This window comes from Scyliorhinus torazame, chromosome 7 (assembly GCF_047496885.1).
Source record: "Scyliorhinus torazame isolate Kashiwa2021f chromosome 7, sScyTor2.1, whole genome shotgun sequence".
Taxonomy (NCBI): domain Eukaryota; kingdom Metazoa; phylum Chordata; class Chondrichthyes; order Carcharhiniformes; family Scyliorhinidae; genus Scyliorhinus; species Scyliorhinus torazame.
In genome coordinates, this window is record NC_092713.1 from 113565081 (window position 1) to 113591015 (window position 25935).

Consider the following 25935-nt stretch of genomic DNA (forward strand, 5'->3'; position numbering starts at 1 on the left):
ACAGCCCACTAAACAGTGTGCATCACATCCCATTCCCGCACACCACCCACTCACTCTGTGCTTCCCACCTGCTTCACTGCAAGGTTCTGGCCCTGGGTTGGCAGTATTAGTGGGTCTGGTCCATGGGATGGAGGATGATGATGATCTGCTTTGCAATGAGCTCTGATGCTCCACAGTGATTGACAAGATCTGACTCCTACCCTCAGTAGCACATTATCCCTCTGCCCGGGTAATACCTCCATGTATGCTGGCCATTCCATCTCACTGTCCCATCGGTCCCTTGGGGTGGCAGGGATGGGGATGTGGTCGAGGGTTGGGGGGAGGTCCAGGGCGGATGGTCACAGTTGGCATGGTCCAACCCTGTTCTGCCCACTGCCCATCAGATGCGCCAGGGACAGGTGGGGGGCAGGGATTCAGAGGTGCTGTGGTGTTGTGGCATCTCCCCTACGGGATTCACCGGCATGGGCCCCATCAGCTCCTCCTCCTCCCTCGGGTGGAGGGGGAGGGGCTACTCATTGTGACGGGAGTGCTGCCGGAAGGTGCTGCCAGTCCCGGAGGCCCACTCTCGCCTCGACCAGGGTCTCCATAGAACGCGGCCATGGAGCACAGGGATTGTGCCACCTCCCTCTGGGACTGTACCATGTCACTCAGTGACCGTGCCAGGTCTCCTGGGACTGGCTCAGGTCAGCTAGCGCCAGGCCAGTGCCCTCGACACCAGCAGCCATGACACGTTGTGACTGGGTCAAGCTCTGGAGCGCCGCTGCAATGTCCATGTTGCTCTGGTACATGGCTGCCTGTGAGATGTCTGCCCTGCCCTGGGCTTCCACCCACACAGATTGCCCCAGGCCTTCGACATCTTGACCCATGACCGATACCTTAGCACCCAAGGCCTCCACCGCGGACGTCACCCATGCGGTGTTGGCTTGGGCGGCACACATGGTCGGCACTGCCTCCTACACTCAGATGGTTGGACTCCTCCAACTGCATCGTCAGGCACTGGATGGTTGCTGACACCCTCTCATGTAGTCCCCATCTCTACGTCTGCATCTCAAACATTGGTGGAACTGCCCTTTCCAGAATCCCGAGGCCTGTCTGCATGGTGCTAGTCCCCGAGATCAGGCCGCCCTCCGGCCGTCCTCCTCCTCGGGGGTTCCTCCCTCCACCTGCTGTACATGTATGGTGCGGACCATTAGTGCCCTCGAAGCCTCTTCACTAAAGTGCCCAGCTAAGGGTTACTGCGGGAGCGGGTCACCAGCAGGTCCTGCCTCGTCACCAGGTGAGTCTCAGGTTGCAACGGGGGGGGGGGGGCAAAGGATCCCAGATGGACCCACCTCATCACCAGGTGATCCTGCAAGACAAAAGACAAGGCGCACGGTTATACCTCGGGTAGGTGTGATGTGGGAGGGTAAGGGTGACACACGTGCCATAGGGACATCGCAATTCGTTGGGGGCTCACTTGCATCTCCGATGCCGACCTCCGCCTGGGCAACTAGGCCCAACGCACCCTGCACTGTGACGGTGAGAGGCTGCAGGTCCGGCGGGCCCCCTCTGGTATTTTCCCATTCCCTGTGCTTATGGACTACCTTCCCTGGGGCGGGGGAGGGGGGGTGGGGGGGGTGGACAAATAATGCAAAGTGTGAGACACACTCCGCGGTCAGTGGCCTGTGTGTACGGGGCACCCAGCCATGGCAGGCGGTATGGGTTTTGGCATGTGGTGCAAGGTGGGGTGCGAGTGGCCTGCCGGCGGGTGGGATTCCTTCGCCCTCTAGGTTGAGGCGGGGGTGCTACCAGTGTGTGGGCTGGGGGTTTGTACTAGGGGCACAGTGGTGGTGGTGACTGATCCTGGCCACCCTGAGGTGGTGGTGCAGCTTCTTCCTGCACTGCTGCCTGGCCCTGGCAGCGGGGACCACGGTGCTACTGCCACTTGCGCCCAGGCCCGGTTGACATCTGCGGGTGGCAGTCGCCTTCCCATTCTGGGAAACAGGGTGCCCTGCCTCTCCTCCACGGCAGCCAAGTGTCTCCAGCTCTGCGAATCGTGGCCACTCTCCGGGGTGGCAGCATCTTGGCTGGAATGAGAGTGTCTGGGGAGTGGAGCTTGTAGGTAGTTCCAGCTTGTCAGGTTCTCCAGCGCCTATCCCAACCACAACAAATCCCATGCCGGTGTCAGTTGGAATCGCACCAGTTGCCCGTGGTGCTGGCCCATTAGCAGATCCTGAATTACTCCAAGACAGGCACTGCTATCGGGTTGTAGAATATCCACGATTGTCCCGGCGCCAGCCCTGTCTCTCAAACAGAGCATCCAGCACAATGACTAACATCTTCCCTCTCTGTTGAGGAACAAATTAACCCACAATAGAAAGGAGCAATGGGGACTTGGTAGGGTTAGATACATCTTCATCTACTGATCCTAACAGAGGAGATGGTGTTGCCAAAGGGCAGCACAGTACCAAAGTGATGAGCATTGTTGCTTCACAGCTCACAGGTTCGATTCCCGCTTGGGTTACTGTCTGTGTGGAGTCTGCACGTTCTCCCCGTGTCTGCGTGGGGTTCCTCCGGGTTGCCTCCGGTTTCCTCCCACAAATCCCAAAAGATGTGCTGTTAGGTAATATGGACATTCTGAATTCTCCTTCTGTGTACCCGAACAGGTGCCGGAATGAGGCAACTAGGGGATTTTCACAGTAACTTCATTGCAGTGTTAATGTAAGCCTACTTGTGACAATAAAGATTATTATCATTATATCATGGGGCCAGCTGCAAGCAAGCTCGTAGGATCTGTTATTGTCCAGATCATTCATGATGACGGTACATTACTGCCTTAAAACTCTTTTCAACTCTCTTCAAACCTCAATCTACAATTTGGCATGATGTGCAAGCTACAGATGGTGTGACCATGGGATTCTTGCATTCCCCCCACCTCCCCCAACCCCCTCCCGCCAACCCTTCCTTTCCGATTTTTTGCTTTCAGATACCCAAGAATTGCTGCCTGATTAACCACAGCATGGCCAGGAGGAAGAGAAAGAGCCATCCCAAAGCCTGGATGTAGAAACGCCAACACCTGATTTGACACTCACAGTCACCAGCTCAGAAACTGGCACTGCACCGACTTCAGAGAGTCATATGGAGAGTCAGGATCTACACATGGTGGGAAAGTGGACACAAGTGGATCAGCCGAAATGGCCATGTAATGTGAAGCTCGCATCACTTCTGCTGGTTTTGGAACATGCATGGCACGCCCATGCTCGTGTCCTTCCTACCCCATGAGGCAGCACAAAGGCAGCCAATGCCAGTCTAGGCCACTGGGGGTTCCATAGCGGCAGCAGCAGCGATGCTGTGGAAGCGAATTTCAGGTCTTTGAGTACAAAAGCCAAAAGGTTAAACCTTCATAAAACTGTAAAACACTGGTTCAGCCCTAACCTGGAATATTGGCCTGGATGCCCCCCCCCCCCACCCCCCACACACACCCTCCACCCCATCACCGCCCCCACAGCTGGTTTTCCAGCAGCAGAGGCAACTCACCGTTGGTTGCTGGTGGGACCAGAAGATCCCGGCAAAGTCAATGTCCACATGCAATGCTCGCTGTGGCCACACTGTTGGGGAACCTGCCCCGGGATGGGGGGGGGGGGTTCCTTTGGTGGGACCAGGAAGATCCGGCTGGACAAACCTGCCCATTCTGTCCAATTCTGACCACCAGACTTTAGGAAGGGTGTGAAGCCTCTGGACTGAAAAGCTTTTTCTTTAGGGCTGAGTTACATGGATAGAGGAGAGGTTGAGGTCGTTCTCCTCAGAGAAGGCAAATGGGCAATTTGATAGCAATGTTTGAAATCATGAATGGTTTCGAGATATAGTCACTTAGAGAACCTTTCCAATAGCTGTAGGATCAATAACCAGAGGGCACCGAGCTAATATGATTAACTGAAGAATCATTGATGACCAATGTTTCCTCCTAGCTGCGCAGTCACCCAGCAAGCTGTACATGAGGAGGGGTTAGGAGGGGTTATTGGGTTACGAGGATAGGGTGGAAGTGAGGGCTTAAGTGGGTCGGTGCAGACTCGATGGGCCGAATGGCCTCCTTCTGTACTGTATGTTTTATGTCTATGTTGTACATTCCTGCACCGGCCATGTATAAGTCACCCCTGGTGTATGACCTGCCCTCTCCAAAAAGTATTGGTGATGACATGGAGAAAAAACTTTTTCCACAATATGTAATTATAAAGTAGGAAACGGGTTCAACAGTAGCTTTCAAAAGGAAATTCAATAAACACTTAATGGAGAAAGAAATTGCAGGGATTTGGAAAAGATCAATGAAGTGGAATTAGATTGGACAGCATAAAGCATTCTGGCATTAATTGAACTTATCCCACTCTAATAGACGTATTTAAATTTAAAAGAGAACCTAGGGTCAGGAATTCTCAGCAGTCAAACCCACTATTCACAATTGGAGGCTTTTCATCTGCTTCCCAGAAGAGCTGGTGTCATTGTAGCTTTTCACTGTTCTTTACATTTGCTCTCGCTGTCCGTAGTCTAATATGATGATGGGTACCGAATATCCACAAAATTCACCTGCACTTGGATTTATCTTTGAAGGGTTAATGTATTAAGCAAGCTGTTCATGCATAACTGGGTACTGCCAAATATGTGCTAAAACACAAGTGTATTTCTAACCTCTACGCGAGAAAGTAATTTGCATTTGAGCCAAGCAGGAGAATGTGGAGTTGGCATCACTTGAATGAGTGAATGTATCTAAAGCTGATACATACATTAAGGATCTTTTTTTTTATAAATGCAAATATTTCTTTCCAAATATACAGGAAATACAAATCTTCAATTTTTGGATCTTAAAGGAGACTTATCATTGAATCAATACCACTATTGAGAAATCCTTTGCTCCTTCCTCTATCCTCAGATTTCTTAATTTTATCTAATATTTTCAAGAAGGAATGAACTTTCTGGAGCAACCCTCTACAACCCCAGTGTACAGCATGACAATTCCCACAGCCTTATTAAGAGTTCATCAGGGATGAGGTTCTACAGGTTGCTTCTCAGAGTCTCTGTAGAGTTGGGTCCTCTCTTCAGACAGTTGCTTCTGTCACAAGTCAAATCACACCAGTCCCAGAAGTCACTGAAATGTTGTTAGGAGTTACAAAGTTTTCATGTCACCTATGTGAGCAATTCAAACCAAAATTGCACACCATTAAACTGTAGTTGTTTCCATATTTCCTTCATTTCTGTAAGAGAAACAAAATATTTGAAGCCTTAACTGTTGGTGCTGAGTATATATGTATAGTCAATATCAAGAAGTCATTATACTCCAAGTGAAGGGTTTTCACACAACATATTTATCAACATATTCCTACTAGTTAGGTCACAGCCTTGAACTAACTGCTATCTATCTAATTTATATAATCTATACACTGGAAGCTTTTGTTTTTCTCACTTTATATTTGTTCACAGAAAGTTAGCTGGCATTTATTGTCCATACCTAATTGCCATTCAGAAGGAAGTGGTAACTGCTGCCTTGAACCACTGCAGTCCATCTGGTGTAGGTAAACCTATTGTGCTATCAAGAATCAGATTCCAAAATGTTGCGAAGGAAGACGATATAGTTCCAAGTTAGGCTGGTGTGTCACTTGGAGAGGGACAAGCAGGTGGTCATGTTCCATGCATCAGGCACCCTTATCCTTCCAGGTATTAAACGCTATGATTTGGAAGGTGTTGTTGGAGCCTTGGCAAGTTGCAGAGGTGAATCATGTGGACTGTGTATGCTAATGTTGCTGTACATTGGTGGCGGAGTGAGTGGTGGATGGGATGATGATCATGTGGGGCTGCTTCATTCTAGATAGTATCTGCCTGAGCATCGCTAGCCTTGTCACTTGTTGGCCTCACCGTTTATACTTCCATTGTTCCCTCAATTGAAAAAATATTTCACTTTTCTGTGGAGAATGGATGAAGACATTCTCCAGTTCATTCGCGCAAACGTTTATTTGACATTTGCTGATTCTTCAGTGATTTCTTCAACATATTTGCTGTGTAATTATCAAGGGTAAAAGTGCTGACTTCATGACAGTTCCTTCTATTTCTCTGAAATACTGTTCTTCTATTAAATAGTGTGGTGACGTGGTGGTAAGGTCGGACTAAATAATCTGGAGCTTTGAGTTCTCACCATAGCATTTGTGAGTTTGAATTCAGTGAATTAAATAAATCTGGAATAAAAAACTAGTACCAGCAATGATGACTATGAAATTATTGGATTATCATAAAAATCCATCTGGTTCAGTCATGTCCCTTTGGAGAAGGACATTTGCTGTCTTTACTTGGTCTGACCTACATGACACCCTTTTCACACATGTAAGGATCTTTCCTGATGATTCCCTTATTTCCCCATTCTTCATTTTTGCTGTTATAATTTTTGATGCATGGATGCTTAATGGACATGTATCTTTGAGTCAAGCAGTCGAGAGAATTAGGAATTCAGAAGTTACAACATAGTGCACTCTGCTAGCTTTGAACAACAAAACCCAAACTTTGTGGCACCCAGGAGATGGGGTGGGACTCGGTTCGAATGGTTGGCTGGTGGCCAATGAATTGGCCAAAAGGCAGTAGTCTGCCCGGTAACAGATGGTGATTGGACCTGCCTGAGTGGGATGACTTCCAGAGACTTAAGGATCTCTCTCTCTCACACACACTCTCTCTATCTCTCTCACGCTCTCCCTCTCTTTTTCTCCCTTGTCTTTTCTCCAGAGAAAATGCAGAGCTGTACACAGATTCTGCATGAGTCTACAGTGAAAACCTTGAACTGAAAGCCTGGATGGAAGCAAAATGTTTTGGACACAACTATCTGAAGCAAGGACTTTTATCTTTCACTTTTATTCCGCTCTCGTTCCCTCTGTGTTTGTCTGTCTTGTGTGTGTATGTAGAAGGTGGGGACAGGTTAAAGTGGGGTATTAGGAATTATATCATAGTTAACCAGTTGTAATTGCTGCATACTTCATTATAGTTCTTGTTATGAATAAAACGTAATTGTGTTTAAATTTACAAACCTGGTGACTGTAATTATTGGGCAACCCAGGGCCAAAGACTTTGGATAGTTTTCTAAGAATTATTTGTAAATTCAATTAACCGTACCCTAGCCCAGGATGTCGTAACACACGGCAGCATGTTTTCCCTTAACTGCCCTCAGAAACAGCCCAGCAAGCAACTTAGTTGCTCTCGTTGCTGGTTTAGCACAGGGCTACCTAGCTGGATTTTAAAGCAGACCAAGGCAGGCCAGCAGCACGGTTCAATTCCCGTACCAGCCTCCCCGAATAGGCTCCAGAATGTGGCGACTAGGGGTTTTTCACAGTAACGTCATTCGAAGCCTACTTGCGACAATAAGCGATTTTCATTTCATTTTCATTTAGTTGTCACCACCATCTTCTCAAAGACAGTTAGAGATGGGTTTTGCCAATGATATCCATATCCCATGAATAAATGAGTAAATAAAAAAGATAAACTCATTGCTTTATTTGACTGAGCCAGCTCTGTAGTCTAAAGGCGTAATTAAATGTGACAAAACCTTTGCCCGGAGTGATTTTTCATTTAAAATGTATTTTCCCAGCTCACATTTACATTGTACAGTTTCTTCACTGAAGCTGAAATTAGCCATGTTTTGCAGAATTTCCCCTGACATTGGGCGATGCAACCCCCCCCCCCACCCCCACCTAAAGCGCGAAGCAAATTTGAATAAAATATTTTGTTTTAATTTTGGAAATGTAATTGCTTAAGTCCCATCATGCAAGTCAATGGCAAGTTTGAAAATCGGAGGAAAGGAGACCAAAAGAGAAGAAGTGCTGGGGTGACAGTAACTCTAGGTCCTATGAATCATAGGATGAGACTGTTGTTAGATATCCTCGCAAAAACCGATTAAGTGGTGGACAGCTGTGAGAGTTAAGAAGACAAGCGGCATGAATTGAAAACATTGGGCAAACACTTGGAACTAAAAGTGAGGTGGAAGCAGAAGACTTTCTTTGGTCAATAGTCAAATAATAGATAAGGAAGAAAGAAAAGACCAAATAAAAACTTGGCAAAATTATTGGCAAATCCTGATCAATTTAGCTAGTTTTCATAAGTGAAAGTGATTCCTGAATGTGATGTCACAACCACAATTCCAATTATTTAAACAAAGACCCCTGAACATAAAGGAGAAACTCCCCATCTACCTGTACATTGGTTGATGTATTAAGTCATTAGTCAGTGCTAGCACCCTCACCTCGAAGCCAGAGGGTATAAGCTAAGTCCCACCACCGAGACTTGAGTACAAAACCTATGCTGACACTGCAGAGTAGTACTGAGGGGGTGCTGCACTATTGGGAGGGTCATAAGTTGGATGGGACCCATCTGCCCTCCAAAATGGGGGTAAAATGTCCCATAGCATTTTGAAGAACAGCTAAGGGGTTCTCCGCAATGTCCTGGCCAAAATGTATTTCTCAACTGGCATCGCAAAAACATATCTTATTGGTGCTTGTGGGAGCTCACTGTGCACTAAATGATTCCTACATTACAACAGTGACAACACTTCAAAAGTATTTAATTTGCTGTGAACTGCTTTGGGATATCTTGATGTTGTGAAAACTGCGATGGAACTGCAAGTCCTTTGTAAGAGAGTATAACCTCAGACGCTCCAGTTCTGTTCTAATCCTCTAGATGTAAGTATAAGAAATTCATTCACTAGCTTTTGATGCTGAGGGGAAATAAAAGTGACCGTCTTTCCCTCCGGTAGAACACAGGGCGACACGGTGGCAAAGTGGTTAGCACTGCTGGCCTCACAGTGTGAGAGACCCGGGTTTGATTCCGACTTTGGGTGACTGTGTGGAGTTTGCACATTCTCCCCGTGTCTGAGTGGGTTTCCTCCGGGTGCTCCGGTTTCCTCCCACTGGTCAAAGATGTGCAGGTTAGGTGGATTGGCCGTGAAACAAAATTGCCCCTAGTGGGGTTACAGGGATAGGGTGGGGGATTGGGCCGAGGTGGGGGTGCTCTTTCAGAGGGCCGGCACAGATGGATGGGCCGAATGGCCTCTTTCTGCACTGTAGGGATTCTATGATTTGGGCACATGCTGCCCACAAATTCTTCTCACTATGAATGGTTAGAAAATCATGGGCACTTCACACCCTAATTCCTGGTATGGCATCAGCAGCACAGATTTATAAATTCACCCATGTACTGAGTGCAGAACATTACCTTGCAGCAGGTTTTTCTTGTATAGCTGTGAAAGAAAATTAATATGATTGTTAATGCATTTATCATTGCATTTACATAATTTACATCATTACTTTTTCTCCTGTGTTACACAAGCTGCACCCATAGCTGCAAGCAGCCACTTGCTCCCAGAACTCTGCCATTGCTTTTCTTTTTATATAAATGTTTTTATTGGGTTGTTGTACCCTCAATAACGACGCTTAGAGAGTAAACGGTAAAGAAGGCCTTAATAAGCTAAGAACTAGCCTGGTGCCAAGGCGGGTGCTAACAGAGGTGCCGCCCACAAGGCGGCCCCTTATATACGGCTCCCAGATGGGCGGAGCCGGAGGCGGAGTCCCCCAGAGTTCCAAGCCCGGTCTTAAAAGGGACATCACCTTACATGATGACAAGGGTACAGTATTACAGTAACCGTTCATCACATGGGTTTTTGAACAAAGTATATTAACCCTTATGTACACAGAATAAGATATATATATATATATATAGAAGAGAAGAGCACACACAAACATACCACAAAAGAACAAACATAAAATAAAATAAAGTAACTGGTCGGGTATTATGCACCAGCTCAACAGCAGCAGCTCTGTACAATTTGTTTGTGTGTGTGTGTGTGTGTGTGAATTGCGAGGGGGGGGGGGGGGGTAAACTGGGGAGGTAGATATACATTCGGATGCCGGAGAAACAGAAGAATAGCCAGGTAGCCAAGAATCAGGGGAAAGTAGCCAAGGCATGAGAGGGAGATTTAGACTGGGGGAGGGGGAAACGGGACAGCTAAACCTAAGAGGAACGAAAAGCGAACCACAGCAGGGGGGGAGGGGATAAGGGGGCAGAAGGGGAGGGAGGGGGAAGAGTGGGGAAGAAAGGGAACAATAGAGGGGAACCAGAGAGGAATGATAGCCGGAAGGAGGGCACGGGAAACGATAATAAACTTGGCATCTGCAGGGACAGAGAACAAGGAAAATCCAGGCGAAAGACGGGATGAACGGCTGAAGCGGAGGTGAACGCGAGACGACAACGGTGGCGAAATCCATCTGGGAGAAGCAAGTGACAACACCAGCACCAGACCCACTCGCATATTGCCCTCTGTAATTGTTTCGCCGGCATTGCTTTTCTGGAGCAATCCGCTTGGAGCAGCAGAGAATGAAGTTCAGTTCCTTGTTCTGAGGTCATACTTAAAGCAGATTATCCTAGGTCTGTGTTCGTGCAAATTGAATCGACTAGACCAATAAATATTAGGAAGTTCAACATGTCAGAGTCCATACCTTGAAAGGAACCCAGTCCATTTCTCTTAATTGAAATGGAAGGAAATCGAGCATCTTCCTTTGCACAAAGCTCTTACTCCTCTGATTTTCTGAAATGTATGGCACTCTAGCATAAACTCAGGAAAATCTCAATCTAAGGAAATCCCTGTAGTCTTTGTTAGCAGCCTCGCCTTGTGACAAGACTGCCTTATCACTCCAAAGACACGTGGCACTGTTTTGAAGTAAGTAGGGAGTTCTCTGTGTCTTGGCAAATGTTCACCCTCCCATCACCGCCATCAAACAGATTAACTGCTGTTTTGTGAAAGTTAGCCTGTTGTGTTTGCCTAAATTACAACAGTGACTTCGGGGGCGATTCATCGGCCACATCGCACTGAGCGTGAAAATGATGGCGGGAGGGGCCGAAATCGGGAAAGATGCTGGGCGCCGATCAGTTTCCGATCTAACCGGCCCGCTCCCGTTGGCGAGAATTGGATCCCGTTGCAGCGTGGCAAGAAACCAATAGTCACCAATGATGACCAATCATCATCCCATTATTGGGAAGGACCCCATGTGGAATGGACTCCCCAGCAAGCGGCCTCGCAGGAACCGTTCAGGACACCAATTTGAAACGTGAAGCTGGGGGAATGGCTGCTGTGAGGATCCAAGATGATGAGTAGTGATCTTCGAAATCGGACAGTCAGCCCATGGGCACTGGGGGCGCGTCCTGTCACCTTGCGTGCACCAGGAGTGCTGTTCAGCAACAGGGAGGGGTTCCACTCCCTGAACATCCAACTTGTGTGTGACCACCATCTCAAGATAATGCACGTGTGTGCACGCTTCCCAGGAACTGCGCACGACAGCTACATCCTGGGGCAGTTGGAAATCCCCAACAACTCCAAGGGACACTCAAGGTGACCGGATAGGTCGTGTGGGATAAGGGGTACACGCTTGGCACCTGGCTAATGAAGCCAGTACAGATGTCGGAGACCGATGCACAGACCCACTATAGCAAGGCCCACGTGGCCATCAGTGCTGTCATTGAGCGGTGCATCGGACTGCACAAAATGTGGCCCCAGTGCCTCGACCACTCTGGTTATGCACTGCAATACACCGCCTGGAGGGCCGCCCGCTTTGTGGTGGTCTGCTGTCCCTTCCACAACCTGGCACAGCATCGGGCCACATGCTGAACATGGAGGAGGGACATGCGGCCACCTCCGAGGAGGAGGATGAGCCGCACTAGGAGGGGCTGGCGGACGAGCCCGGGAGGACCTGCGGGACCAGCTGGAGGGAGGCGGTGGCGAGGGTCTTGCATGCCCGGAGGACCAGGGAGGCCCTGATCCTTGCCCGATTCACATAGGATGTGGCTTCGTCCATCATCTCTCCCCCTCTCCCCTTCCCATCCACTGTCCCCCCACACCCGTTCCCCACCCCCAACCCAGTCTGCCTCACACCACCCCCTCCCTCCCCCCCGCCTGCCGACCATTCCCCCATACAGCCACCCACCCACCCATTACCAGCCCCCTTCTTCCCCCCTTCCCACCTGTCCCCAACAATCGCCCTGGGTCTGTGTGACATCACTGCAGGGTGACGGACCTGTGTCGGCACTGTCAGAGGGTCAATATACAAGGCAGGAGAGTGATGACAACTCGCTGTGAGCTGAGGTCTGGTGCTCCTCAATCTATGCCATAGTCTGACTCCTGTCTCTGCTGACAGTGCACTCACACCCATCACCTGCATGAGGTATGCCTTAGGGTGGGGGGGAGGCTGGGGTCTGGGCCAGAGAGGCTGGGCCAGAGGAGGGCAAAGGGCTACTGGGGGAGGGTGGTGCAGACCGGCCCGCAGTGCGGAATAACGTGACAGAGGCTTCACATGTATCAAGTATAACGTGTTTTAATGCTGTGCAATCATGACCCCTACACCCAAGTGCCCTCTCAGTGAGCCTCTATCGGCGTAGCCCTCCTTGCTCTATCCGCTGCACCTAGGTGTGTCCCCAGGATGCAGATGAGAGGTGGGGCAGCCTGCTGCTTACAGACCCGTGGCCTTTGATGCACATGGCAGGGCCCCATCCGACTTGGCGGTGGCATGTGCCTTACTGTGCCACCCTCTTCTACACGCTGACCCCGAGGCACGCTGTTGTGGGGTGGGGGGGGAGTGTGGTGTCAGGAGAGCTGCTGACCACCGTTGTCACCCCATATGGAGGCTCCAAGTCGGCCTCCAATGCTTCCTCCTCTCAATCGATGCCCGTAGGGCACTTGTGGTCACCCCGGAATGGAGGGACTGCTGGGTTGAGCTCCGATACCACTGCATCACCAGGCTCCGCCAGCCCAATGTCTGCACCATGGTGTTGATGCCCTCAGCGATGCCCCTCTATGAGTGGACCATGCTCTGCATTGCCTCGCTAATGTCCACCTGCATCTGGGACACCATCCTCAGCGACTGGGACACGCTCTGGACCAGAGGCTGGACGTGCTCCGCAGTGCCCCGGTAAAGCCCACCTGACACTGGGACACGTCCTCAGCGACTGGGACACGCTCTGGACCAGAGGCTGGACGTGCTCCGCAGTGCCCCGGTAAAGCCCACCTGACACTGGGACACGTCCTCAGCGACTGGGACACGCTCTGGACCAGAGGCTGGACGTGCTCCGCAGTGCCCCGGTAAAGCCCACCTGACACTGGGACACGTCCTCAGCGACTGGGACATGCTCCGCAGCATCTCAGTAATGCCTATTTGTAACCATTGGGACTCCTCCAATCAGCTATGGACCCGCTGGATTGTCGCTGACATCCCCCTCTGAATCTCACAGCCGCTCCCTATCGACTGCATCAGCTCCAGGATAGCCTGGTCCAGAGGCTCAACATCTGACTGGGACCCAGCTGGGTCCTGGGGTCTAGCAGATCCCCGACTGTTCCCTTCCCCAGACAGTCCTGCCTCCACCTGATGTGCATCAGCAACTGTGTGGTCCTCACCAAATTGTGCCCCAGAAGCCTGTCCACTAATTTTGCCTCTGAGGTGTGTGACTCTACGATGGTGGAAGGTGCGGATGACAGCTGTCTGCATTGATGGTGGCAACCCCGGTGCTCTCCTCAGAGGTGTTCATGGGTGGCGGTGGATCACCCCGGATGGGCCAGCACTATCAGATGGAGATCCTGCGGGAGAATGGACATCTGGTCAGTGAGATCATCATCCTGGCATGAACTCATGTGTGACAGGCCATCTTGGCGAGGGCCGATGGATACTCACCTCTGCGGCATAGGCCAATCTTGACTTTGGTGACCAATCAGCCCTCAGCCGGCTGCGTCCTCCAGGGCCTGTTCCTCATTGGGGGTGAGGACCCTGAGGTCCAGCATCCTGCTGCCTGTCTGGGCCCCTCTCTCATCTGTTGTGGGCCAATTTTTCCTGCGGGGACACAGAGTGGGCATCGTGAGCCACACGCTTCCTGCATCGCGGGTGGGGGTGTCATGGTGGTGACAGGTGGGCATTGGTGGGCGTGCTGGTGGATGCCAGGGAGTACTGCGGCACATCGCGGTATTGTGCTAGGGGGTGGCAGTGCCAGGCGCAGGGTCATCAGGGAGGTCCTCCACGGGTAGCAGGCCGGACCAGTGCCAGGGGGCCGATGCCAACTCACCCGGGCGGCCCGGTGGAGGTCGTTGAACCTCTTGCGGCACTGGGTGGTGGTCCTCCTGGTGACTCTCCGCGGGCCTTCGGTCACTGCCTCCCAGGCAACACCGGTTGCCCTGTGGCTGACCCTGCGATCCCCTCGGGAACAGGGTATCCTGTCTGGATTCCACTGCGTCCATCAGTCTGGCCATGTCGGCATCCCTGAATTGTTGAGCTGGTTTGTGCGGTGGCATGTCTGCGTGCTGTCTGGGGTTTACTCTGCGGGATTGGTTTAAGAGCTGCTCCCCCTCATTTGCGGGGAGCTGCCGAGCGCAGTCCGGCGAATCGGCCGGCGGGACAGTCATTTGCAGCGTGAAGCCCGTGGGGCTCCATTAACTGGCCTAATTTTATTTTTTATAAACATTTATTGAGGTATTTATGGTTTCACAACAACAACCAAATAAACAATGTACATGAAAATATAAACATAGTGCAAAAGTCGTCTTCCTCCCTTACAGGTCCCACCTTTACTAACCCCCTACTCGAAACTAAGCTAACCCCCAACCCCTCCTTCTGCTGACGGTTAATTTTCCCCAAAGAAGTCGACGAACGGCTGCCACCTCCGGGCGAACCCTAACATTGACCCTCGCAAGGCAAACTTGAGAAAGCTAGCCATGCCAGTTAGCCAGGTCTCCATCTTCGGAGGCTTTGGGTCCCTCCATGCTAATTGTATCCGTCTCCGGGCTACCAGGGAAGTAAAGGCCAGAACGTCTGCCTCTTTCTCCTCCTGGATTCCCGGGTCCTCCGACACTCCGAAAATTGCCACCTCTGGACTCGGCGCCACCCTTGTTTTCAATACTCTGAACATGACATCCGCAAACCCCTGCCAGAATCCCCTAAGCTTCGGGCATGCCCAGAACATATGGACATGGTTCGCTGGTCCTCTCGCACACCTTGCGCACCTATCTTCTACCCCAAAGAACCTGCTCATCTGGGTCACTGTCATGTGGGCCCGGCGAATGACCTTAAACTGTAGCAGGCTGAGCCTGGCACATGTTGTGGACGCGTTGACTCTACTCAACGCGTCCGCTCAGACACTATCCTCTATCTCTCCTCCCAACTCCTCTTCCCATTTGCGTTTTAACTCCTCGGTCTGCGTCTCCTCTGACCCCATGAGTTCCTTGTAAATGTCAGAAACCCTCCCTTCTCCCACCCACTCTCTGGAAACTACCCTGTCCTGTATCCCCCTTGGTGGTAGGAGGGGAAGGTTGATATCTGCCTGCGTAGGAAGTCCCGCACCTGCAGGTACCTAAACTCATTTCCCCTCGCCAATCCAAATTTCTCCTCCAGCTCCCTCAGGCGAGAAAAGCTCCCCTCCATAAACATATCTCCCATCCTCTCAATCCCTGCTCTCTGCCATCTCCGGAACCCTCCATCCAGCCTTCCCGGGATAAACCCATTGATTATTACAGATTGGAGACCAGACCAATGCTCCCTCCGCTCCCACATGCCTCCTCCAATGCCCCCAGACCTTCAGGGCCGCCACCACCACGGGGCTGGTGGAGTACTGTGCCGGCAGGTACGGCAGAGGCACCGTTACCAGCGCCCCCAAACGGGTGCCCTTGCATGATGCTGCTTTCACACGCTCCCATACCGACCCTCCCCCCACCACCCACTTCCTGATCATTGCTATATTCGCCGTCCAATAATAATTGCTAAAGTTCGGCAACACCAGCCCTCCCTCCCCCCGGCTCTGCTTAAGCATCCCCTCTTTTACTCCGCCCATACAAAACCAGCGATCACCTATTGGCCCGTTTAAAGAAGGACCGCGGAATAAAGATGGGGAGACACTGAAACACAAACAGGAATCTCGGGAGGACCGTCATTTTCACTGTCTGCGCCCTCCCAGCTAGTGACAACGGAAGCGTGTCCCACCTTCGGAAATCGTCCTTCATTTGGTCTACTAATCGGGCCAAATTTAACTTGTGTAGCCGTTGCCATTCCCGCGCCACCTGAATGCCTAGGTATCAAAAGCTTCCCCCTACCACCCTAATGGCAGCTCCCACAATTGCCTTTCCTGCACCCTTGCCTGGATCACAAACATCTCACTTTTCCCCATATTTAGTTTATAACCCGAAAACCGGCCAAATTCCCCCAGAATCCTTATAATTTCTTCCATCACTTCTAGTGGGTCGGAAACATATAGGAGCAGGTTGTTTGTGTAAAGCGAGACTCTGTGTTCCACTCCTCCCCGGATCAGCCCCTTGAGGCTCTCAGCGCAATTGCCAGCGGCTCTATAGCCAACGTGAACAGCAGTGGGGAGAGCGGGATCCCGGTCTCGTCCCCCGATGCAGCCTGAAATAGTCCGATGTTGACCTCTTTGTCCGTACGTTCGCAACAGGAGCCTGATACAACAGCCTGACCCAGTCAATGAAGCCCCGCCCAAATCCAAACCGCCCCAGTACCTCCCACAGATATTCCCATTCCACCCGATCAAATGCCTTCTCTGCGCCCATTGCAACCACTACCCCCACGTCCCTACCTTCTGGGGGCATCATAATCACATTTAACAACCTTCTTACGTTGGCTGCCAACTGCCTACCCTTAACCAATCCCGTCTGGTCCTCCCCAAACACTTCCGGAACACAGTCTTCAATCCTAGAGGACAAGATTTTGGCCAGCTGTTTGGCTTCCACATTTAGTAGCGATATCGGCCTATAGGACCCGCATAGCTCCGGGTCCTTATCCCGCTTCAGGATCAATGAGATAGTGGCCTGTGACATCGTCGGGGGAAGCACCCCACGTTCCCTTGCCTCATTGAATATCCTCATCAACAGCGGCTCCAATATCCCAGAGAACTTTCTTTAAACTCCACTGGGTACCCGTCCGGCCCCAGGGCTTTACCCGACTGCATGGCCTTCAGTCCCTCTGCTATTTCCTCCAACCCGATTGGGACCCCCAGCCCTTCTACCAACCTCCCGTCCACCTTCGGGAACTTCAGCCACCCTATAAAGTGCCTCATTCCCTCCGGCCCAACTGGGGGTTCCGACTCATACAACCTGCTTTAAAACTCCTTGAACGCCTTATTAACCCCTGCTGAGTCTCCGACCAGGTTCCCGTCCCCGTCCTTTACTTTCCCTATCTCCCTGGCTGCCTCCCTCTTTCTAAGCTGTTGCGCAAGCATTCTGCTGGCCTTCTCCCCATGTTCATAAATCGCCCCCCTCGCTTTCCTCAGCTGCTCCACCGCCTTCCCTGTAGTTAACAAGCCGAACTCCACCTGTAGCCTCCGTCGCTCCCTTAGAAGCACTGCCTCCGGGGTCTCCGCATACCTCCTGTCGACCTGCAATATCTCCTTTATCAGTCGGTCCGTCTCTGCTCTGTCTGCCTTCTCCCTGTGTGCCTGTATCGACATCAGCTCCCCTCTAACCACTGCCTTCAATGCCTCCCAGACCACCGCCACCGAAACTTCACCCATGTTGTTGACTTCCAGGTAGTTCTGAATACATTTCCTCAGCCGCCCACACACCTCCTCATCCGCTAAAGGTCCCAGCCTCCAGTGCGGGCGCTGCCTACTCTCCTTGCTAAGCTGTAGGTCAACCCAATGCGGGGCATGATCTGAGATTGTGATCGCCAAATACCCCGTGTCCACTACCCCCGTCAGTAGAGCCCTGTTCAAAATAAAACAATCAATCCGGGGGTACATTTTATGCAGATGTGAATAGAAGGAGAATTCTTTCACTCTCGGCTGCCCAAATCTCCATGGGTCCACCCCCCCGCCCCATTTGCTCCATGAACCCCTTTAGGTCCTTCGCCATTGCTGGCACCCTGCCCATCCTTGAGCTCGACCGGTCTAGCTCAGGGTCGATAACTGTGTTAAAGTCCTCTCCCATGACCAACTTATACGAATCCAGGTCCGGGATCTTCCCCAACATCTTCTTTATAAACTCCACTTCATCCCAATTTGGTGAGTACACGTTCACTACTACCACCGGCAGCCCCTCCAGCTTCCCACTGACCATAATGTACCGACCCCCCACATCCGCAACTATTCTTCCCGCCTCAAATAACACTCGCTTGTTAATCAGGATCGCGACCCTTCTAGTCTTCGAGTCCAGCCCCAAATGAAAAACCTGTCCGACCCATCCCTTCCTTAATCTATTCTGATCAGTTACTCTAAGGTGCATCTCCTGTAACATTACCACATCCGCCTTCAGTCCCCTCAGATGCACGAACACACGTGCCCTCTTAACTGGCCCATTTAGCCCTCTCACATTCCACGTGGTCAGCCTGGTTGGGGGGCTCATCGCCCCCTCCTTCGCCGATCAGCCATCACCTTTCTTGGGCCAGTCTCTAGCCCACGACCCACGCATCCGCCGGCCCGCCCTCAGGCAGCCTCCGCCCCGGACCTCCTTTCCATCCCACAGCAAACGTCCCTCCCCCATCAGCAGAACATTTCCCCCCCCTCCACCCCAAGTAAGAGCACTATGTAAACCAACCCCTTCAACAAGCATAACATCTGCTCACCTCCCACTGCGCTTCCGTGAGCTAGCCCGCCCAGCTAGCTTGGTGGCCCCCGCCCATGGTGCCAGGCATTCTCCCACCCAATGTTGCCTCCCCACCCCCCCACCCCCCTGCTCGGACACATATGCAAAAGAAAAGCAATCCCCACACAATTGCCCGAAAATAAAAAGCGAAAAACAAAGAGATCAAACAGAAGATCCAACATCTAACAAACAGACCTCCATCCCCCATCAGTGCAAATGTAAACTTTAACTCACTCAGCTCTACAACAAGCCCCAAATCAATACAGAAGGCATTACCGATAACGTCCGAAAAACAAGAAACTTTTTTAACATTAGCGCTGCAGCAAAGTTCAAAGTCCTCAGTCCGCCACCAGTCCTTTCCTTCCAGCGAAGTCCATCGCCTCCTCGGGCGATTCAAAATAAAAACTTTGTTCCTCATACGTGACCCAAAGACGGGCCGGATACAGCAGTCCAAACTTCACCTTTTTCTGAAAAAGGGTCGACTTTATCTGATTGAATCCCACTCTTCTCCTGGCCACCTCTGCATTCAGGTCCTGATAGATCCGCAGAATACTGTTCTCCCATTTACAACTCCATGTCTGCCTGGCCCACTGTAAAATACACTCCTTGTCCAAGTACCTGTGGAATCTCACCACCATTGCCCTCGGGGGTCCCCCACTCGCGGCTTCTTCACGAGCGCTCTGTGAGCCCTGTCCACCTCCAAGTGTCGGGAGAACATCCCTTCCCCCAGTAACCTCTCAAACATGCCCGCCATGTATCATAGAATTTACATAGAATGTATGCCCCTTTGTCCGCTCCTTCGAACCCCTCCGGAAGACCGACGATTCGCAAGTTCTGCAGGCGGGACCTATTCTCTAGGTTCTCCACCTTCTCCAGGAGCCTTTTCTGCTGGTCCCTCAGCATCCCCACCTCCAACTCCACCGCTGTTTGATGTTCTTCCTGCTCAGCCAGCACCTTCTCTACTTTCTGGATCGCCCGGTCATGGGCATCCAGTCTAAGTTCCAGCTGCGCAATCGATTCTTTAATCAGCGTCCCTGTTTCTGCTTGGAGAAGCTCTCCTGAATAAACTGCATCTGCTGCTCAGTCGACTGCTGGGTCGACAAGCCAGGATCCCGGTCATCCGCCATGCTTTCTCCTACTCCAGCTTCAGCCCAAGCCTTCTCTGTTCGCCTATTTCTTCCTTTGTGAGCACTTCTAGTCCGCCTCTCCATGCACTGAGATAGGAATCCACGCCACAATTGCCTCCACCATCAAATTACCGAATCAAGTCCGACAAAGAAATCGGGGTACAGGTCCAAAGGTCCGACGTGAGCGGGAGCCACCAAATGTGCGACCTACTCCTTCCTAGCCGCCACCGGAAGTCCATTAACTGGCCTAATTAACATTAGATACCGCTAAAAGCCTTTCCGGGTCATGCTGTCGGGAAACACTCGGGGCTGGATTCTCTGATTTTGAGGCTAAGTGTTGACACCGGCGTGGGAACAGAGGTGTTTTACAAGAAGAAAAATGGCGCAGAAGCTGCACCCATACTCTGTCTGATGGGGGGTCCAGCAGGCACACAGCATAGAGCACCAGGCTTTAGCTGCGGATACAGCTGGAGAATTGGGCAAAGCCACCCCTGCCCGGGGAATGGCTCCCATCCGACTGTGGCGGCACAGGACTCAGTACGCAGCCACCACGCCGGTTTCACCGAAATAAATAGCATGAGTGACCCACACCATTGGGAACTCGGCTCATCGGAGACAGAGGCTCGGGGAAGGGCCTGAGGCCGTCCATACGGCGTGCGGGGTTTCGGAGGGGGTGGAGCATTGCAAGGGCGCCGCAGCCCCCGATTTCAGCGCAAGCGGGGTTTCTCCAGCCGATCGGCGAACGCGATTTCGACGCTGGAGACTGGAAACTCCCGCCCCCGGTATTTCCCGCTCGATATCACACTTAGAAACATTTCCGTAGATCACGCCCAGAATTTAAAAAGTAATTTGTTGGTTGTGTAGCACTTCAGAATGTCCTGATAACACGGTGGGTGCTATATGAAACCAAGTTTGTTTGCTGGTTCGTTTATTTCCTAATGTCTCTTAAACCAACCCGAGAAAGAAAAAAAAACACTTGGACCCACTGCCCCACATCTGCTTTGAGCCTGACAGCAGCATTTCCAGACATCTTGTAGCAAGCTTACCTGCCCACTCTTACAACAGAGAACAACCTATGGCCTACAGAAAACTGAACAACAGGGAAAATCATTTCACAAATAAGTCAAAATTATGACAAGATCTTACCTTTTCTTCGACGTATAATAGCCCAAACTATAAACGATAGAAGCAGAAAGGCTAATACTGTTCCAGTAATTACTCCTGTAGATTTATGCAGATCCCACATCCTGTCTGAAGTATGAACTACATCAAAACAAAGTTTAAAAATTAGTGAATAAGTTAAAAGTGTTGGCAAAGACGGTGACATAGCAACACCACTGTTACTCTAATGTTGAGGGACAGCAAGGATCCAACAATTTATTCTGAGAAAATGTTGCTAACACTGGTTTGACGATAGATTTTAAGCTGCAATTTCATCTCAGACCCTTAGAGACAAGAGAGGGGAAAGCATTGGGATCAAAATTATGTTTCCTTCACTGGGCTTATAAATTGTCTGTAGATTTCTACCACTTGATGGACTCATTGATGTCACCATTCCACTCATTTGTCTTATATTTGATGTTATTACCATGGTTCTGGTCCCAAAATGCCAATGTAACTCATTATACGTAGCATTCAAATCATTTGCGAAACAGACTTTTTAAGACGTGTTCTCCAGTTTTAGCAGTGATTTAATGTGCTGTGTTCTAGGTACATCAATTTTCTAGATCACTGGCTCCAGTGATCCAGTTTCTTCCTTTGAACTGATTTTCACTGCAACAGAAACATAAGCTCCGACCAGTGTAAGTCGCATTACTTCATTCCATTACTTCAGCCTCATATTAAGAAGTCTTACAACACCAGGTTAAAGTCCAACAGGTTTGTTTCGAATCACTAGCTAGCAGAGCACAGCTCCTTCCTCAGGTGTTGTAAGACTTCTTACTGTGCTCAACCAAATCCAATGCCGGCATCTCCACATCATTCAGCCTCATAGTTCATACATGGAATAGATTCTGGATCTTACACTAAACTGGGTTACGGGGATAGGGTGGAGGTGTGGGCTTAAGTAGGGTGTTCTTTCCAAGGGCTGGTGCAGACTCGATGGGCCAAATGGCCTCCTTCTCTACAGTAAATTCTATGCTCTAATTTGTAATTCAATGGGTATTTACAGACAATTATTACAAACTAATGTAAAATCAAAGCTGATCGTCATTCTCATTTATATTTTAGCATTGTGTGTACCTTCACAGGTGGTGGGGTGCTGCGCTGTCCAATTTCCAGAAGCGCCACACTCTAACATTCCGGATCCATAAAGCTCAAACCCTTCAGTACAGCTAAAGTGGCACGTCGAATTGTAACTGAACTCTCCAACGGGATGCGTGCAATTCATCAATTCTTGTCCAGCAATCTGCAGACTTCCACATTGTACAGCTGAAGAATACATTTCAAGTAGGCATACATTAAATTAAGCTCGAGTTGTACATTTCCTGCAGCATAATGGAGTCAACATTGAGTACTCTAAGCATCATTGGCTAAACGCCAGATTCCTCTCTCAAATTGATTATGGAACGAAAGAGAAAATGCTGGTAAATCTCAGCAGGTCTGGCATGATTATGGAATTTTGGCAGATTTTCGCTGCAATCAAACCGAGTTCAGACCAGTGTTGGTCACATTGTTTCATCCCATTGATTGAGCCTCAGACTTCATCTCTGGATAGACTCTGGGTCTGATCATTTCCTGCAGCATAATAGGGGGATGTCAGAGGTAGGTTCTTTACCCAGAGAGTAGTGGGGGCATGGAATGCACTGCCTCTGAAAGTAGTTGAGTCGGAAACATTAGGGACCTTCAAGCAGCTATTGGATAGGTACATGGATTACGGTAGAATGACAGTGTAGATTAATTTGTTCTTAAGGGCAGCACGGTAGCATTGTGGATAGCACAATTGCTTCACAGCTCCGGGGTCCCAGGTTCGATTCCGGCTTGGGTCACTGTCTGTGCGGAGTCTGCACATCCTCCCCGTGTGTGCGTGGGTTTCCTCCGGGTGCTCCGGTTTCCTCACACAGTCCAAAGATGTGCAGGTTAGGTGGATTGGCCATGATAAATTGCCCTTAGTGTCCAAAATTGCCCTTAGTGTTGGGTGGAGGTGTTGACCTTGGGTAGGGTGCTCTTTCCAGGAGCCGGTGCAGACTCGATGGGCCGAATGGCTTCCTTCTGCACTGTAAATTCTATGATAATCTATGATTAATCTAGGACAAAGGTTCGGCACAACATCGTGGGCCGAAGGGCCTGTTCTGTGCTGTATTTTTCTGTGTTCTATGTTCTAATAGCATCAATATTGAGTACTCTAAGTTCAGATGATTCCTCTTCTCTATTCCAAGACAATTCCTGACTTTAGCGTTAGAAGAGCGCCTCCTAGCGACTTCCGGGTGCGGCGATGACCAGCTGAGTCGCACGTTTCGGCAGCTCCCGGTGAAACGGACTTTTGGGCTCTTGATAGGAGCCCCAACGGCAATTTTGACGGCTAAAAACACTGTGCGGTAAACCAGAAGGGTATCCCCCCTGGATACGGATGAAAAAAGGAGGAGAAAGTGGCCGGATTGCAGTGGATCCTTTAGAACAGCAGCAAGGAAGGCAAGCAAAAACCAAGATGGCGTCGGAAGGTGGCAGTTTAACATGGGGCCCTGAACAACAAGAGTTCTTGAAATGCTGTGTGGAAGAGCTCAAAAAGGAAATGAAGAAAGAGCTGTTGGCCCCGATACTACAGGCGATCGAAGGGCTAAAGGAGGAACAAAAGACCCAGGAGCGGGAGCTTCGGGTCGTGAAGGCAAAGGCAGCCGAGAATGAGGACGACATACAGGGTCTGGTGGTGAAGACGGAAATGCATGAGGCACATCAGAAACGATGTGTGGAAAGGTTGGAGGCACTGGAGAACAATGCAAGGAGGAACAACCTGAGGATTCTTGGTCTTCCTGATGGTGTGGAGGGAGCGGACGTCGGGGCATATGTGAGCACGATGCTGCACTCGTTAATGGGAGCGGAGGCCCCGGCGGGTCCGTTGGAGGTGGAGGGAGCATACCGAGTGATGGCGCGAGGACCAAGAGCAGGAGAAATTCCCAGAGCCATAGTGGTGAGATTCCTCCGTTTTAAGGATAAAGAAATGGTCCTTAGATGGGCAAAGAAAACTCGGAGCAGTAAATGGGAGAACGCGGTGATCCGCATTTATCAAGGCTGGAGTGCGGAGGTGGCGAGAAGGAGGGCGAGCTTTAATCGGGCCAAGGCGGTGCTTCATAAAAAGAAGATAAAATTTGGAATGCTGCAACCGGCAAGACTGTGGGTCACATATCGAGGGAGGCACCACTACTTTGAGACGGCGGATGAAGCGTGGACTTTTATTGTGGAAGAAAACCTGGAATGAGCGGGTTATTAAAATGAACGTTTGAACAAAGTGGTGGGGCGAATGTGGGGGGCGAAGAGGGGGGTTAAAAAGGGGGGAAAGGAGTTTTATGTACTAATCCTGCGATGTGGTAACTTTTCTCTCTTCCACAGGTGGTGATGGGGGGAGGAGGGGAGGTGGAGGAGATGGGGCGTTGGCCATTGGGGGCGGGGCCAAGGGAGAAGCGCGGGCTTGGTTCCCGCGCTATGATAATCATGGCGGGAATAGAGAAGCAGGAAGGAGGGGGCGTCGCACGGTGCGAGCCGAGGTCACGGGGGGAAGCCGAGGTCGGCCAGAGTTTGCTGACTTCTGGGAGCAACATGGGGGGAGTAACTACGCTAGCGGGGGATCTAGCGGGGGGGGGTGGGAGGGGGGAATTACTGGGTTGCTGCTGCTGGGGAGAGGGGGGAGCTGGTATGGGAGGGGATGGGCGGGGGGCACCGCCTGGGGGAGATACAGCTGCGTGGGAACCGGGTGAGGAGCTGGAAAAAGGGGATGGCTAATCGACAAGGGGAGGGGGTAGGAAGCCCCCCAACCCGGCTGATCACGTGGAACGTGAGAGGGCTGAACGGGTCGATAAAGAGGGCACGGGTACTCGCACACCTTAAGAAACTTAAGGCAGATGTGGTTATGTTACAGGAAACGCACCTGAAACTGATAGACCAGGTTAGGCTACGCAAAGGATGGGTGGGGCAGGTGTTCCATTCGGGGCTAGATGCGAAAAACAGGGGGGTGGCTATATTAGTGGGGAAGCGGGTAATGTTCGAGGCAAAGACTATAGTGGCGGATAACGGGGGCAGATACGTGATGGTGAGTGGCAAACTACAGGGGGAGACGGTGGTTTTGGTAAACGTATATGCCCCGAACTGGGATGATGCCAATTTTATGAGGCGGATGCTAGGACGCATTCCGGACCTAGAGATGGGAAAGCTGATAATGGGGGGAGATTTTAATACGGTGTTGGAACCAGGGCTGGATAGGTCGAAGTCCAGGACTGGAAGGAGGCCTGCAGCAGCCAAGGTACTTAAAGATTTTATGGAGCAGATGGGAGGTGTAGACCCGTGGAGATTTAGCAGACCTAGGAGTAAGGAGTTCTCGTTTTTCTCCTATGTCCATAAAATCTACTCGCGAATAGACTTTTTTGTGCTGGGAAGGGCGTTGATCCCGAAGGTGAGGGGAACGGAGTATATGGCTATAGCCATTTCGGATCACGCTCCACACTGGGTAGACTTGGAGATAGGGGAGCAAACAGGAGGGCGCCCACCCTGGAGAATGGACATGGAACTAATGGCAGATGAGGGGGTGTGTCTAAGGGTGAGGGGGTGCATTGAAAAGTACTTGGAACTCAATGATAATGGGGAGGTCCAGGTGGGAGTGGTCTGGGAGGCGCTGAAGGCGGTGGTTAGAGGGGAGCTGATATCAATAAGGGTACATAAAGGGAAGCAGGAGAGTAAGGAACGGGAGCGGTTGCTGCAAGAACTTTTGAGGGTGGACAGACAATATGCGGAAGCACCGGAGGAGGGACTGTACAGGGAAAGGCAAAAGCTACATGTAGAATTTGACTTGCTGACTACGGGCACTGCAGAGGCACAATGGAGGAAGGCGCAGGGTGTACAGTACGAATATGGGGAGAAGGCGAGCAGGTTGCTGGCACACCAATTGAGGAAAAGGGGAGCAGCGAGGGAAATAGGGGGAGTGAGGGATGAGGAAGGAGAGATGGAGCGGGGAGCGGAGAGAGTGAATGGAGTGTTCAAGACATTTTA

General features: G+C 50.9%; 1 protein-coding gene across 1 annotated transcript in view; it reads right to left on the reverse strand.

The window, feature by feature from the left end:
• Positions 1-4342: 4342 nt before the first annotated feature.
• The window catches only part of LOC140427353 (P-selectin-like), a 136462-nt gene continuing 114869 nt past the window's right edge, over positions 4343-25935 (reverse strand). Inside the window, exons 26-29 of the mRNA XM_072512903.1 lie at positions 21982-22170; positions 20887-21003; positions 9214-9238; positions 4343-5225 (exon numbers count right to left, since the gene is read on the reverse strand). Of these exons, the coding sequence (XP_072369004.1) occupies positions 5192-5225; positions 9214-9238; positions 20887-21003; positions 21982-22170 (365 nt within the window). The 3' untranslated portion in view covers positions 4343-5191. The remainder of the gene's footprint in view (positions 5226-9213; positions 9239-20886; positions 21004-21981; positions 22171-25935) is intronic.